General features: G+C 37.4%; 1 protein-coding gene across 1 annotated transcript in view; it reads right to left on the bottom strand.

Annotated features, from left to right (window-relative positions):
- The window catches only part of smc3 (structural maintenance of chromosomes 3), a 56,415-nt gene that overhangs the window by 22,683 nt on the left and 19,526 nt on the right, over positions 1-14,206 (bottom strand). The window contains 7 exon segments of the mRNA XM_052027521.1: positions 7,328-7,478; positions 7,825-7,966; positions 8,418-8,578; positions 9,346-9,445; positions 10,674-10,777; positions 11,968-12,048; positions 12,050-12,182. Coding sequence (XP_051883481.1) covers positions 7,328-7,478; positions 7,825-7,966; positions 8,418-8,578; positions 9,346-9,445; positions 10,674-10,777; positions 11,968-12,048; positions 12,050-12,182 — 872 coding nt within the window.

Here is a 14,206-nt window from a genome sequence, read left to right as displayed (position 1 = left end):
AAGGATGCCAATCTGAAGGACCTACTATTTAAATTTACATGAAAAATTGAAAAAGCTTTGAGTTATTATTGTTGACACAAACAAAAGTAAATGATCAGCCATTTAGCAGGTTATTTTGAGTCGCAAGAGATCCTTAAAATTTGCAAAGGTGGGCAGCACTGGCAACAGCACAAGCAAGGAACAGAGGTCGAAGCTGGAATAGGAATGTGAAACAAAGATTATGAATCAACTAAAATCTGGACTCCATTATTAGAAAGAATATTTGGGATGCCACTATTAAAGATGTCATGTAGTGTATAGATTTCTGGGTGGTCTTGACAACAAGCTTTAAACATCACATTTTCACATATATGTGACTGACTGAAATAGGAAAAAGATCACAAATGCATCAGTGCTGAAGCACCAAAGCATTTAGAGTAGTTTACTCTCATCGTGACTTCAAATACAGAAAGCAATGGTAAAGATACCCATCCAGGTACAAAACAACAGTATAGAGAAGTGATGCTTTTCACTTGCCAGAAGAGCAACTTCCCAAAGGACTAGCAATGGACCCAGCTACATAGCATATAGGTGGCCATGTTGCAGAGATGCTTAGGGTCTCTTTGCACGTTAAACAAACAATCCAGAGGATCACTTGCACCAAGTTGAGAAAACAAAGGTGAAAACCTTTAGTCAATTATTACCGATGGGCAAGAAAATCAAGCCCCAAAACAAAACAAACAATGGAAGACAGAAGAAAAAGCAAAGTTTAAGTGCAGTCACAAGTCAAAAATGGAGGGACAAGAATGCATGGGGCAATTTCCAAGTTGGCTCAAGAGATTAAAATAGTGTTGTGGATAGAATGCCAGTTAGTGATAACACATTTTATCAATTCCAATCAGTTGTTTCTGAGCAGCCAAACTAACATTAGGTTGACATTTGGCGACCACATGAAGATCTACCCAAGTACTAATATTATTACCGGCATGATTATTCTCAACACTGGTGCCCCATTAGGCTGCGTCCTCAGCCTCTACTCTACTCCCAAATACACTCATGACTGTGTGGCCAGATTCTGCTCTAACTTCATCTACAAGTTTGCAGATGATACCACCATTGTAGGCCGTATCTCAAACAGCAATGGGTTGGAGTACAAGAAGGAGATAGAGAGCTTAGTGGAATGGTGTTATGACAACAACCAATCCCTCAATGTCAACAAAAGAGCTGGTCATTGACTTCAGGAAAGGGGGCAGTGTACAAGCACCCGTCTACATCAATGGTGCTGAGGTCGAGAGGGTTGAGAGCTTCAACTTCCTGGGAGTGAACATCACCAACAGCCTATCCTGGTCAAATCATGTAGATGCCACGGCCAAGAAACCTCACCAGCGCCTCTACTTCCTCAGGAGGTTAAAGAAATTTGGTTTGTCCCCTTTGACTCTCACCAACTTTTACCGATGTACCACAGAAAGCATCCTATCTGGATGTATCACAGCTTGGTATGGCAACTGCTCTGCCCAGGACCGCAAGAAGCTGCAGAGAGTTCCGGACACAGCCCAGCGCATTACAGACACCAGCCTCCCCTCCTTGGACTCTGACTTTACCTCTCGCTGTCTTGGTGATGCAGCCAGCATAATCAAAGACCCCACCCACCCGGGACATTCTCTCTTCTTCCATTGGGTAGAAGATACAGGAGCCCGAGGGCACGTACCACCAGACATAAAGACAGCTTCTACCCCACTGTGATAAGACTATTGAACGGTTCCCTTATACAATGAGATGGACTATGACCTCACATCTACCTTGTTGTGACCTTGTACCTTATAGCACTGCACTTTCTCTGTAGCTGCGACACTTTACTCTGTACTGTTATTGTTTTTACCTGTACTACCTCAATGCACTCTGTACTAACTCAATGTAACTGCACTGGGTAATGAATTGACTTGTACAGTCGGTTTGTAAGACAAGCTTTTCACTGTACCTCAGTACAAGTGACAATAATAAACCAATACCAATATTGCTTCTGTTAGTCACAAAATCAGCTGATTTAATTTTTACTACATATATTTCTGCAAGATTTTCCCTTTCACTCAAGGGCAAGAGAGCAGTGCTTACATGTAAAGCTCACAATGCCAGGTCAAATAAGGGTCACACAAAGCCATTACTGCACATGCCATGAATAAAATTACAAAATGTAATGATAGGATTCACAGCTATTATGCCAAGACAGGGTTCAAGCCTCTGCCCTTAACTATTACAAAATGGTCCAATTTACCAGCTGTTAATGACAACAACAATTAGTGGTTACTGCTGCTAAAACACTGAATTTGCACAGCTGTTTTAAATTACAAAAGTCAATTATAGTGGAGAAAATTAAAATGGAAACCAAAAGAAAACAAAACTTTAAAAACAAATGTACGCATTAAATTGTATCAACAATGCAAGCTCAAAATTCTGATTCTATATACGGTTCTAATTTCAACTAAATGAGTGACAAATTGCAAGTGAATTTGGGGGAAAAAATGACAACTTTGACATAATTAAAAAGGTACAAAATGATGTAAAGTTTAAAATATCAAAAAGTCTGCTGCACTTTGACAATGATAAATGGATCATCATCTGGAAACATCAATTTGATCTGGAAGGAAATCATGTCAGCTCAGCTAGAGAAAATGCACATAAAAACCCATCATTTCAGCCGTGGATGAGTCAGCCTTCTCAATCCTCCTACTGATCAGCCAGCTTGCTTCAGGTGTTGAAGTAAAATTAACATTTATATCTGTGGCTAAAAGAGGTGCACACCCAGCTAGTTCCATTAGAAAGATTTCATTACTCTTATATGTTACAATAATTGAAACTTGAATAATCCATTACACAGAGTCTCACACAAAAAAACTTATGGAATATCAACCTCAGTCTAGCTATCCTAACCCACGCCATTACACATCACTGAGTCAGAACTAACCCATGCAGCACCAGAAGTCAATGAGCATAATTAGGTAATAGACCACTGGATATTAAATGCTGCAAAGCTGATTAACCACACCTCAGAATGTATGGTTTCTATATTTATATCCAAATTTAAGTTTGCAATAAGCATTAAATCCATCAAAACAATGTGGACAAACTTCATGTTTTCAGGTCACCACAATCATGTTTAATATATGCTTACTCCCTAGCACGGAAGTAGTTTGAACTAATTGCTTTGGAAAAAATATTCTGTGTCGTATGTTAAAAAGAGACCAAGCATTAAAATATCACACAATTAATCCAATTCAGATTATTTTATACATGTTTTTAATCTGGTGCCACAAATCTTCCACCTGTGGGTCAGGGCATCCTTCTCAAATCGTCCATCGTGTGGCGATTTCCATTTCTCCTGAGCCAGACTAAAACTTTCAATGCACAAATTTCAATTGAGATTTTAAAACCAAATTTGCATTTGCCATAGAATCAGAGTTGTACAGCACAGAAGCAGGTCCTTCAGCCCAACTCGTCTATGCCAACCATGATGCCTATCTACACTAATCCCATTTGTCATTTTGTTGTTCAAAGAACTGGAGTTCTGTTCAAAATGCCTGCTTAACTAACTTCACCAAAAACAAAACAAACCAGGTGGGTATTCACTTCATGTTGCTTGTGGACCATAGGGTGTAAATTGGCTGTAGCAATTCTAAAGGGGACATGCTTGTCAAGTGCTTCGAGATTTCCTCAACATGCAAGTTCTTTCATTATCACTCCTTCCTCTTTTTTTTCCCCCTCAATAACTTCTCATATCTGGTTTTCCTTCGTGCTCTGATCCTGCACTTCTATCAGTTTTTGTTAGTACACTTCCTTTTTTTTCTGGTATTTTGTTTACATCATTTGGGACATGAATGGAAATGGTCAATAGGTGGAGGAATTTGGCCAGCACCCAAGGTCAATGATATATGTTACTGTGTGTACACCTGCAAGAGAAAGACTGGATGAGGAGGGATGCATGTGCCCGACCAACACTTCAGGGCATAGCAAGACAGTAGTGCCAGAGTCCACGATCCCAACTAGCTGCTGTTATTTTTAAGCTGTTCTTCAGGATCTAGACTGGCTTGTTTCCACTTCAGATCCCTGATGAGGCCCATGTGGGAACTGTAGACTATCACAAGTGGATCAGCTGGTGCTTAATCGAGCCGATAGCTGTACATTCCTTCTGCATTTTAGTTTGGGCTTCTGTGTGTTCTCAATGCATTAACCCAAGGTTCTCAACATCAGATGCAATGCTCCCCCTCCATCTTGAGCAGTCACAGGTCAGAGATGGGGATGTTACACTTTTTCAAGGAAGCTTCAAGAACATCCTCAACCCCTCAATTTTTTTTTTGATTTGTCCAGCTGATAACCTCTTGCAACGAGGGAGCTCAGAATACAGTATCTGTTTTGAGAGTCTGCTGTCGGGCATGTGAATGATTTGGCTTGTCCATCAGAGCAGAGTGTAATTAGCGCCCAGCAGCTAGAAGACTTAAGTATGCTTCTCCTACCTCACCACCAGCAACATGGCATAGCACACATAATTGATAAATAAATCAAAACATAAACAGGAAGTCTTCAACCTTTAAAACATTGGTACCGTTATTCACAATCAGGACTGAAGGTTTTATAAAGATGTACTTTAAAAACATAAATCAACATATTACTACTATAGTGTAGCTGTGTCCTTTAAAGCTACCAAGTAAACAATGGATGAGTTTATACAAGGGTAAATTGCAGATATCTTGGGTCTAAATTTTGTGAAACTAGAGAGGGCTACTATAAATTTTCATCATGTTCAAACTGAATAGCAAACAAATGGGAAGTAGGTCTAACATTTTAAGTTTAATACAACTGGTCCATCTAAAATGGCAACATACACGGGTGCCATGAAGTATGATCTCTTCCTTATTACTAAATTGCCACTTCTCTCAGTCACATCCTTCTTTCTTTCTTTCTTTCTTTCCTTCTCCTTTAACTCTTCTGGGAGGTGGTGGGTAATATGGCTGCAAGCTACAATTGGGACCTTAGAGAAAATATGGCTTTCAGCAATTTTTGTACCTCCAAACAATTATTCATGCTTCCTGCAACTCCTCATGAGTGCTGGAGTGTTATACCATGTAATACACAAAGCTAAATTGAATGAAAAGAGAACTGCAATCAGACTCAAGGTATTCCCGAGAGAAGAAATAAACCAGTACAATAGCTCTTTGATGACTCTGAGTGATCTGCAATAAGCAATAAACGTGGTAGGCAGAGCTGAAACAGAATCAAATTTTGTTTTCCATTTTACCACGTCATAAATAAGATACTGGCAAACGAGTGGTTGAAAAATCATTGCAGTTTACAACTGATCAATATCCCATGTGGTGAAGCATTATAATGCATAACCAAATATCGTTTTCAGTATTAATTGCAGTTAGTGACTCATCTAATAGGAGCAAAACAAACTCAGAAGCCCTTCCTCAAGTTTCATCTAAACAAAACTGTCATTCCAAATGAATCACCAATGAATCACTACAATATCATGTTAATCATACATCATATGCCTTGAGCATTAATTTTAATAAAATTCACCTGAAAAAAAAAAAATCATAGCTGACTTTAAATTCATTTTTCTTTGCCCAAGTAAATATTTGACAATTCTAAATATGAAGTGATAAATACACATATGCTACAGATATTTTCCCCATTTAATTTCTCTAAACATTGTACCAGATTGTCCAGATGATCAGGTAACGTGCACGGTCAGTTACTTAATTCACCAGTTGACACTTAGTAACTACATCCACTAGCTAAATGGAGGAATGTTAAATTCAGGCTGATAATTAACCTACAATATCTTAATACTTGAACTTTAGACAAATGCTATAAAAATATCTAGAAAAAAAATCACAAGAGCTTAACAATGTGTAGATTTAAATTAAAATTATTTCTTTAAATCCTACGAATAGCCTTTGTATTAAAACTACTAAATAGTAAGATTCATTTGATGTATATTAATTTCTTTAAAGATGTGGCTGTCAAGTAAAATTAAAACACAATTTTTTCAAATTTTGAATTATAGATATACTACTGAGTAGTGTTGATTTCACACATTATTCTCCAGTCATTTTCATAAATATGACTAGCTGTCCTTTTAAGCTGCATTTACAATAAGGAGCCAAAAGCAAAATACCGCACAAGCTGGAAATCTGAAAAAACAGAAAATACTACATCAGGCAGCAATGTTGGCCTCTTGCACTTTGCAATAAAGCTCAATGTAAACTTGAAAAACAGACCTCGGCTTCAAAATGGGCATATTAAAGACTTCCAGACTCTGAATTCAGCCAATTAGCTATTCTAGCCTTGTATCACACAACTCCAGCATTTAGTCTTCTTCCCTCTGACAATTTCAGATTTCAAATCATCTCCTCTTATATATACCACCCCCAGATATACTTTGTTATTCACTAACTTTTAACATAGTCTCTGTTGGCATCACCACTTTTGCCCTTCAATTTCTCCTGGCATCCAATCTATCAGAGACAACCCCTTTTGGTATTGGTTTATTATTGTCACTTACATACCGATCGTACAGGTCAATTCATTACACAGTGCAGTTACATGGAGTTAGTACAGAGTGCATTGATGTAGTACAGGTAAAAACAATAACAGTGCAGAGTGAAGTGTCACAGCTACAGAGAAAATGCAGTGCAATAAGGTGCAAGGTCACAACAAGGTAGATTTTGAGGTCAGAGTCCATCTCATCGTACAAGGGCCCACCCTTACTTCTACAATTTAAAACTTATTTTAGCTTTAACTTTTTCCAGCTCTAATGAAAGAACGTCGACCCAGAACATTAACTTTATTTCCCTCACCACAGTAAGAAAATATTTCCAAAATTTTCAGGTTTTATTTCAGTATGTTAAGACCATGCTCACATTGACATCAATCCATGAACAAACATCCCAGAAACAATACTCCAGTCATTAGCAGTTACTCAATGTTGCACAGTTAAAAAAGTAACACATTCACTTTGAGAACTACATTAATTATCACTACTTAGTACCTCATTTTAGTAATCCTGGGGGTTATAACCTGTATTGCACCCCAGTTCCCAAATTCAGAAATTAAGTCACTACACAACTTTACAAATTTAACAATTTAGGTTTGAAGTTGATCTTTCCAGTAAGATCACCACTAAATATCATTTAGCAAGTTACAAAGAAGAAATGGGCAAAGAAAAGATTGTGACACTGTGTCAATCTCCACATCAAGAATATGACAGCCTCATTGGAACAAATACAAGTTGCCCCTGAAAACATTCTGCTTGATAACAGATCCCTAATGTTGAGTTATTTATACATACCTTCCAGAGTTATGCAATCCATATTAAACGCTCTGGCCAACTGGGTGGAAACTTCCATACTGCGACATATTAGCGTTTTCCCAAACACATGTTTGTACGCTTTATCAAACCTTTGTATATACCTCAGTTTACTTATCATAGGAATAGCATCCTGGAAAGTAAAAATTACATTTCAAAAACACAGTTAAAGGAAAAGCAAAGGAAAAAAATACTGCTGAAAGTTGGGTTAACCAAGCACGAGATCATAAGTAATCAAATTTTGGAGCACAAATACTTCATAAAAGGGATAGTCTAGAATTAATAAACACTGTTAGATCTATTACTAAGCTTGAACATCTTTTTCTGAAAAAGAAGTCACTTTATATTCATGGCATTTTTGCCATAAGGATACTGGGAGGAACTAGATTTTAAAATATTTGCATATGGCTACTCTAGCGCTTTGAAAGGCTGGAGGGTGGAAGTACAAAAGACAGAGGGCAAGAGTGATGCTTACGTACATTAGTTTCAGGATACGCTGTATCTCGAACATCCAGCTTGTTGAGGGGAAGAAAAGTGACTTCACCAGGAAAATTCTGTTTATTAAATTCCATCAAAATCTTTGTACTAACTTCATCAGACTCCACAATGTGATAAAACAATCTGAAAACACAAAAACATTAGTTTAGACTCTTATATGCCATTTCTTAGAGTACTCTAACAAAACCTAGCTATCCAGCAAAAGATAGATAATTTTTGATGTTAGGAGCAATTAACAGTAGTGACAGACAAACAGCATAACATTTTCCAAATTAAGTATTCTTTTCTACTTACTAAATTTATCTGGTGGCTTTATAAATGATGCTGTTATACCATGAGAAAATCTAAAACATCACAGTTGATACAACATTATAAACTTAACTTCAGAGCTACTTGATCATGCTGAAACAGTAAACGATGCTGTGAATACAAGTAGCTTTATTACGAATAGTCACTAGGATAATAATGTGATTTCTAAGTTGTGTGCATTGTCTCATATTGCATGATCTTTTTAATGAAGTACAACTAACATTACATTCTGCAATTAAATCCTTATTTCATAAAAGTTGTTTACCGGTTTCCAGCAGTAACTTCCACACAGGTATAAAAAGCCGGATCGCATTCAAAGTTATTCATTACAATCCCATGATAGCCGTTTATGACATGCGTGTTGATACCTTTACGACCAAAGTGCTCTAAGACTTTGTTTATGCTATCAATACCATTCAAAATTGCCTGTAGAAAAAAGAAAGATGGTTTTGTGCATATCAAGTATCAGCATATTAGATAACATAACTTAGGTCTAGTTTAGTATTAAACAGATATGATGCAACTAAACTTTTGAAAATTATCCTGGAAGTTGTACTACAAACTTAGGACCTTCCAACTCTCATATCTGCATGCAGAGTCCCCACACTCAGCCATGCATTCAAGAATAGGCACAAAATGGAGAAAGCATTTCCCTTGCGAAGAAAGAGGAAAATAAATGAAAGGAGAAAAATCACACTAAAATACTCAAAAATTTCTTTTTGTAGCGAGAATGGGAAAAAGGATCACTTAATGATCTGGCATTTGAGGAACAGCATATAGCTTTGATATAGAGCAAAAAGCTGATTTTAGAAATGCACTACAGATATTTATCCTCATTGAGACATTGCCATTATTGAAACACAAAGCACAAAACAATCTGCACTTTTTAAATATACTATCCTTAACCAATCTAACAGTGAAGATATTGATCTGCCCTCCAATAAAAATCAGAGTGCTGGATGTAGTATATTACAGATATGTCACAGTTTGTGGTTATATTCCTCACCTCACGTGAAGCAAAGTTATATAGCAAAAAAAATACGATTCAAATGCAATCCAACCTACGTTTCCACAATTTATCTGTAAAAGGGAAGCTTTAATCCAAACACAATTACCAAGTACAAACTGTAATCTAGAACTCTGCTCTATTTTAGTTTTGGGACAACTACATTGAAATTAGCAACAGGACTTACTTTTCCTGTTGCACCTCGAAGTAGCTGCTGTTTCTTTTCCAATTCTTCTCGTTTTGCTGCCAATGCTTGCTGCTCAGCATTTTCTTCGCGCCATAGGTAGCTGAAGAATAAAAAGCACAGATTTTTTAAAAAATTGCTATAATACAGCCCCAAAATACATTTTAATTCATTCTTTGACTCTGCTGTAAGCACTTCTCAACCTGTATAAATTAAGTAGCATTGTTGCTCAACAGGCAACCCTGAGAAAGAACAAAATTCACCACCACAGATTTAGAATTTCAATCAAGAATAGAAAATAAAAAGCTTGTATTAAAATAAAATCGATTCATGAGGCTAATAGATTAAAAACCCAACTAGTTCCCCAATGACCTTTCAGAAAGGAAATCCACCATCCTTAACTCAAGGCTTAGGCTAAATTGAACTCCAATCATCTTCAATGTTGTTTACTCTAAGTTAAGCTCTTAAGTGGTCCAGCAGGCTACTCAATTCTATCATCTTACTTCACTGTAATTCAGGATGGCCACTACACCACATCCCAAGAATAAATTGTACAAAACTACAAAGGCTGCGGTTTACATATATCTAGTTTACATGCAACTGAAGTGATTTAATGGGTGTGCGATATTTAAATATAAAAATTTTAAATGATTTTGAGATCCAATGAGTGCAAACAACGTGGTGTCTCCTCTACATTGGTGAGACTGGATGCAGATTGGGTGACCGTTTCATTGAGCATCTTCGCTCTGTCAGCTGCCACAGCCAGGATTCCAGTGGCCAGCCATTTCATTTCCACTTCCCATACTGACATGTCTATCCACGGCCTCCTGTACTGCCACTTTGAGGCCAGACACAGGTTGGAGGAGCAACACCTCATTGTCTTGGTAGTCTCCAACCTGACAGCATCAACATCAATTTTCTAACTTCCAGTAACACCTCCACTCTGCTTTCCCTCCCCCTCCACCTTGTGTTCCCTCACTCCTGTAGCCCCCTCACTCTTCTCTTTCCCCTACCCCACCCTCACGACTGCCCATCACCTCCCTCTGGCTCCCCACCTCCTTCCCATTATTCCATGGTCTACTGTCCTCTCCCATCAGATTCCTTCTTCTTCAGCCCTTTGCCTCTTCCACCTATCACTTTTCATTCTGGCTTCTGCCCTCTTCCTTTCCAGTCCTGATGAAGGGTCTCGATCCAAAATGTCAATTTTTTATTTCCCTCCATAGATGCTGCCTGATCTGCTGAGTTCCTCCAGCATTTTGTGTGAATTGGGACTTAAAAGTCCAAACAATATTCATTGATTTAAAAACATTACAATTGTTTTCTGAACCTACTTCCTCTCACTTTGCAGCTCATCCTTTCTGTTTTTCACTTCATAGTATTTCTTGTCAAGCTCTTCCACTCGCGATTTCATTTCAGCCAGATCTTGATCAAGTTTCTAATGAATAATGAAAATACAAGTTCAGTCTATCAATGTTTTTAAACCCAAGATGCTTAACTATCACTATCCAATGAGTGGTGGAATTTCTGTTATTTACATCACATTATAAACACTTGTCTGCCCATTGGTTCTTTCCCTTACATCTAGAGGGAGTCAGACTCTCATTAACTTTTAGGCATTGAGATACCCCCAGCACGACATTTCGGAGAGATGGGAGGTGGGATGAAGAAGGGCTATGGCAGGGGTAGAGTAGCAGCAGATGAAGGAAACATTTCATCAAAAGCACCCATTAAATTATAGCTGAAATAATACCAGGATGTTTTTACTGCACCTTCTAGGCACAAGCAAAAGAGCTGTACAATGGGTTACACTTAAGATGAATAGTAGCTAATATTCAATGACCTTGAGGGAAAACCTAAGCTGAATTAATTGTCCAAAGGCCATGTCCCTAGGGTGCCAATTTAAAACGTACACACCCAGGGACAAGATACAGGAAGGTCAGAAACCACTGGATTGTCTATGTTATTTTTTTCACACATCAAACAAAGCAAGAAAATGTATGAAGATATACAAAGAGTGCCACAGGGCCTAATAGAGGGGCTCCCAAATCTATCTAAAAAATGATTCCTCCAAGAGTACACCACTAAAGTGGAGACACATGAGATTCTACAGACACTGGAATCTGGAGCAACACACACACACACACACACACACACACACAGTGCTGGAAGAACTCAGCAGGTCAGGCAGCACCTATGGAAGGAAATAAACTGTTGACATTTCGGGCTGAGACCTTTCATCCCTCCATAGATGTCGCCTGACCTGCTGAGTTCCTCCAGCACTGTGTGTTACAACACTAAAATGTCAGCCTACTTAATGTACTGTGATTTTGTACTGGAGTGTGCATCCAAAACCTGACTTAGTTGAAAATTACCACTGATCAAGGCTGACACAAGATCTTAATTTTGCTTACAATTCAAAGCATCTTTCACATTCAAATCTATCCACATACAAATGCAAGTCCTTTTCAGGGAGTTTCCTTCTTTAAAATTCATGACAAAATATGATAGACAATTTAAACAATTCCTTTTAAACCAAGTCATCACAAAGGGATTAGTAATGCACAATATAACAATGCACAAAAGGTAGACAGATACCACAATCCATAAGTAATATTAACTACTTACACTGTACTGTTCTAAATTTTTCTCTTTATTGGCTTCTGTATCCTCCAGGTCTTTGGTAATTGCAGCAATTTGCCGTTTTTTTGTCATTGATAGCTTGATCAAGTGACTTCAGCTCTTTCTTGATCCATTTATCTCTCTCCTCTTTTGATGTAAACTGACTTCCTCGACCCTGCTTAGCATACAAGTCTGTTCTTTCCTGGGTGGCCTGTGCCAACCTAAGCAAATCAAAAGAGGTTGAATGTAAACTAAAAGATTATTGGGACTTTTTATAGTTTTCTCTCTCTCAATACATCACATCAGTCCCTTACACACAGGCAATGTGCTTTTGAAACTATTTACCAAAATTATTTTCTGCAATAAATTGCTACAGAGAAGCGCTTTCTGCTTCAATGGCAGTCATTCTAGTTTTTTTCAAATTCCATTCCAATGAGAAATATTGGTAGTGAATTTGGTTCAGTGAATTTATGCTGGCATACCATTTCAAACTACAAGATGGATTTCACACCAAATGCAACAGAACACAACCAAATACTCAAACGCTAGCAGAGCAAAGTCCTTCAAATTGCAGTGAGCTAAATTGTTCTCTGATCCCCTAATGTACCAACTTAAGAAATGGTGACCAAATCTCTCAGAAAATGAAATGCAAGTTCGAACTCTTTAACACTGCACCCAGTAGTTCAAATTACAATAGGTAGCGAGGCTGAGAATAGATTCTCAACTAAAATCGAAAATGGCTAACCAGCACAGACTATGAATGACAAGGATGAAAGCGAGAACATTCAATAAAAAAGAAATATTAATCAAAAAGAGTAAGCAAACAAGGCATGTAGATGATCTATTTGTTCAGCAGAGAAATGTTCTGGGATCTTTCTCTCCCACCCACCAATCTAAAATGAACCAGGTGGCAGCAATTAAATAGATTCAATTGACAAACACAAATAGTCTATGACCTGAAATGCATGGTATTATACAGTCTAATTCTCCTTATTCAGAAGATGCTTCATTTGAAATTTATATAATGTTTTAAACACTAATTTATAATGTTCACATATTATATACACAAAAAATTACAGTGATTTTACTTAACATAAAACAAGACTTTGAATTACAAGCAGTAGACAAGTGTGCAATGGGATCAATAAATGTGTCACTGCACAGATATTTTGGACAGAAGACAGACATGGAATGCTTATAAGTTCCAGATCTTTTCTGATAACAATTTACAACAGACCTTTTCTGATAACAAGCATCTTCAATATAGAACAATGTAAGGCATTCCTAGACTTGTAACTAGATAAAATAGGTACAAGAGAAAATAGTAGTAGTGACCAAAAGTGCAGAAATAAAAACTGCACATACTGGAAATCTGACAAAAAAAAAACAAAATTCTGGAAAACACCAGCATCTGTGGAAAGAGAAACAGTTAAAATTTCAGGTCCAGAATTCTTTGTCAGAACGTGCTAACAAAGGGTCCCGAACCCGAAATGTTAACTACTTCTCTTTCCATAGATGCTGCACAACCTGCTGATTGTTTCTAGAATTCTCTGATTTTGTTTGCAACTAAAGCTTAGTTGAAGATGTTTTGAAGAACATGCTGCTCTTTTTTTTAATCTTGTACCCTCTCAACACATTAGTAATTATTACTTGTAAGTCAAGTTTGTACAGGTGTGGTTGTAAGCCCTTGGTTGTAGAACATCTCTGCTGAACAAACAGATTAAGACAAATTCAAAACTATTTGCGAACTGAATAGTTTGAAAAAATAAATCTTTTAATAGCTTCAGGAGATTCCACTTTAACAATGCCCTGGCCTAAGAAAAATGAGTCAAAATGCAGGTAAACAAAGACTTACAAATTGTGGAAAAAAAAGCAAACTGAAACTACGGCTAGAAACTGTCTGTGGTACTTGTTACCATGATAGTTGGCCTGGAAATTCCAGGGATTCTGATTTTGGTCATTTGCCGTGAAACCTCTGGCTAGCTTGCCAATTTGGAAGTCAAATTGATCCATGGATTTTGAAGAATATCAAAATAAATTAATCTTTATTGTTTATATAAAGAATTATTTATGCATTTATTTAAGCAGACCTGTGGAAATCACAGTTTATAAAAGAAATTGCAACCATTTGGAAACTAAATCTTTTGAGCAGTTGCATTACGAGCATCCAAATCAGCCAACTATCCCATCTTGATTGCTGTGCAGTGACCCCTGCTGGAAAATACAAATTGGCCAAGAAAAGGAT

Source organism: Pristis pectinata, chromosome 12, assembly GCF_009764475.1.
Source record: "Pristis pectinata isolate sPriPec2 chromosome 12, sPriPec2.1.pri, whole genome shotgun sequence".
In the NCBI taxonomy this organism is placed as follows: domain Eukaryota; kingdom Metazoa; phylum Chordata; class Chondrichthyes; order Rhinopristiformes; family Pristidae; genus Pristis; species Pristis pectinata.
This window is presented reverse-complemented; position numbering and strand designations above follow the sequence as displayed.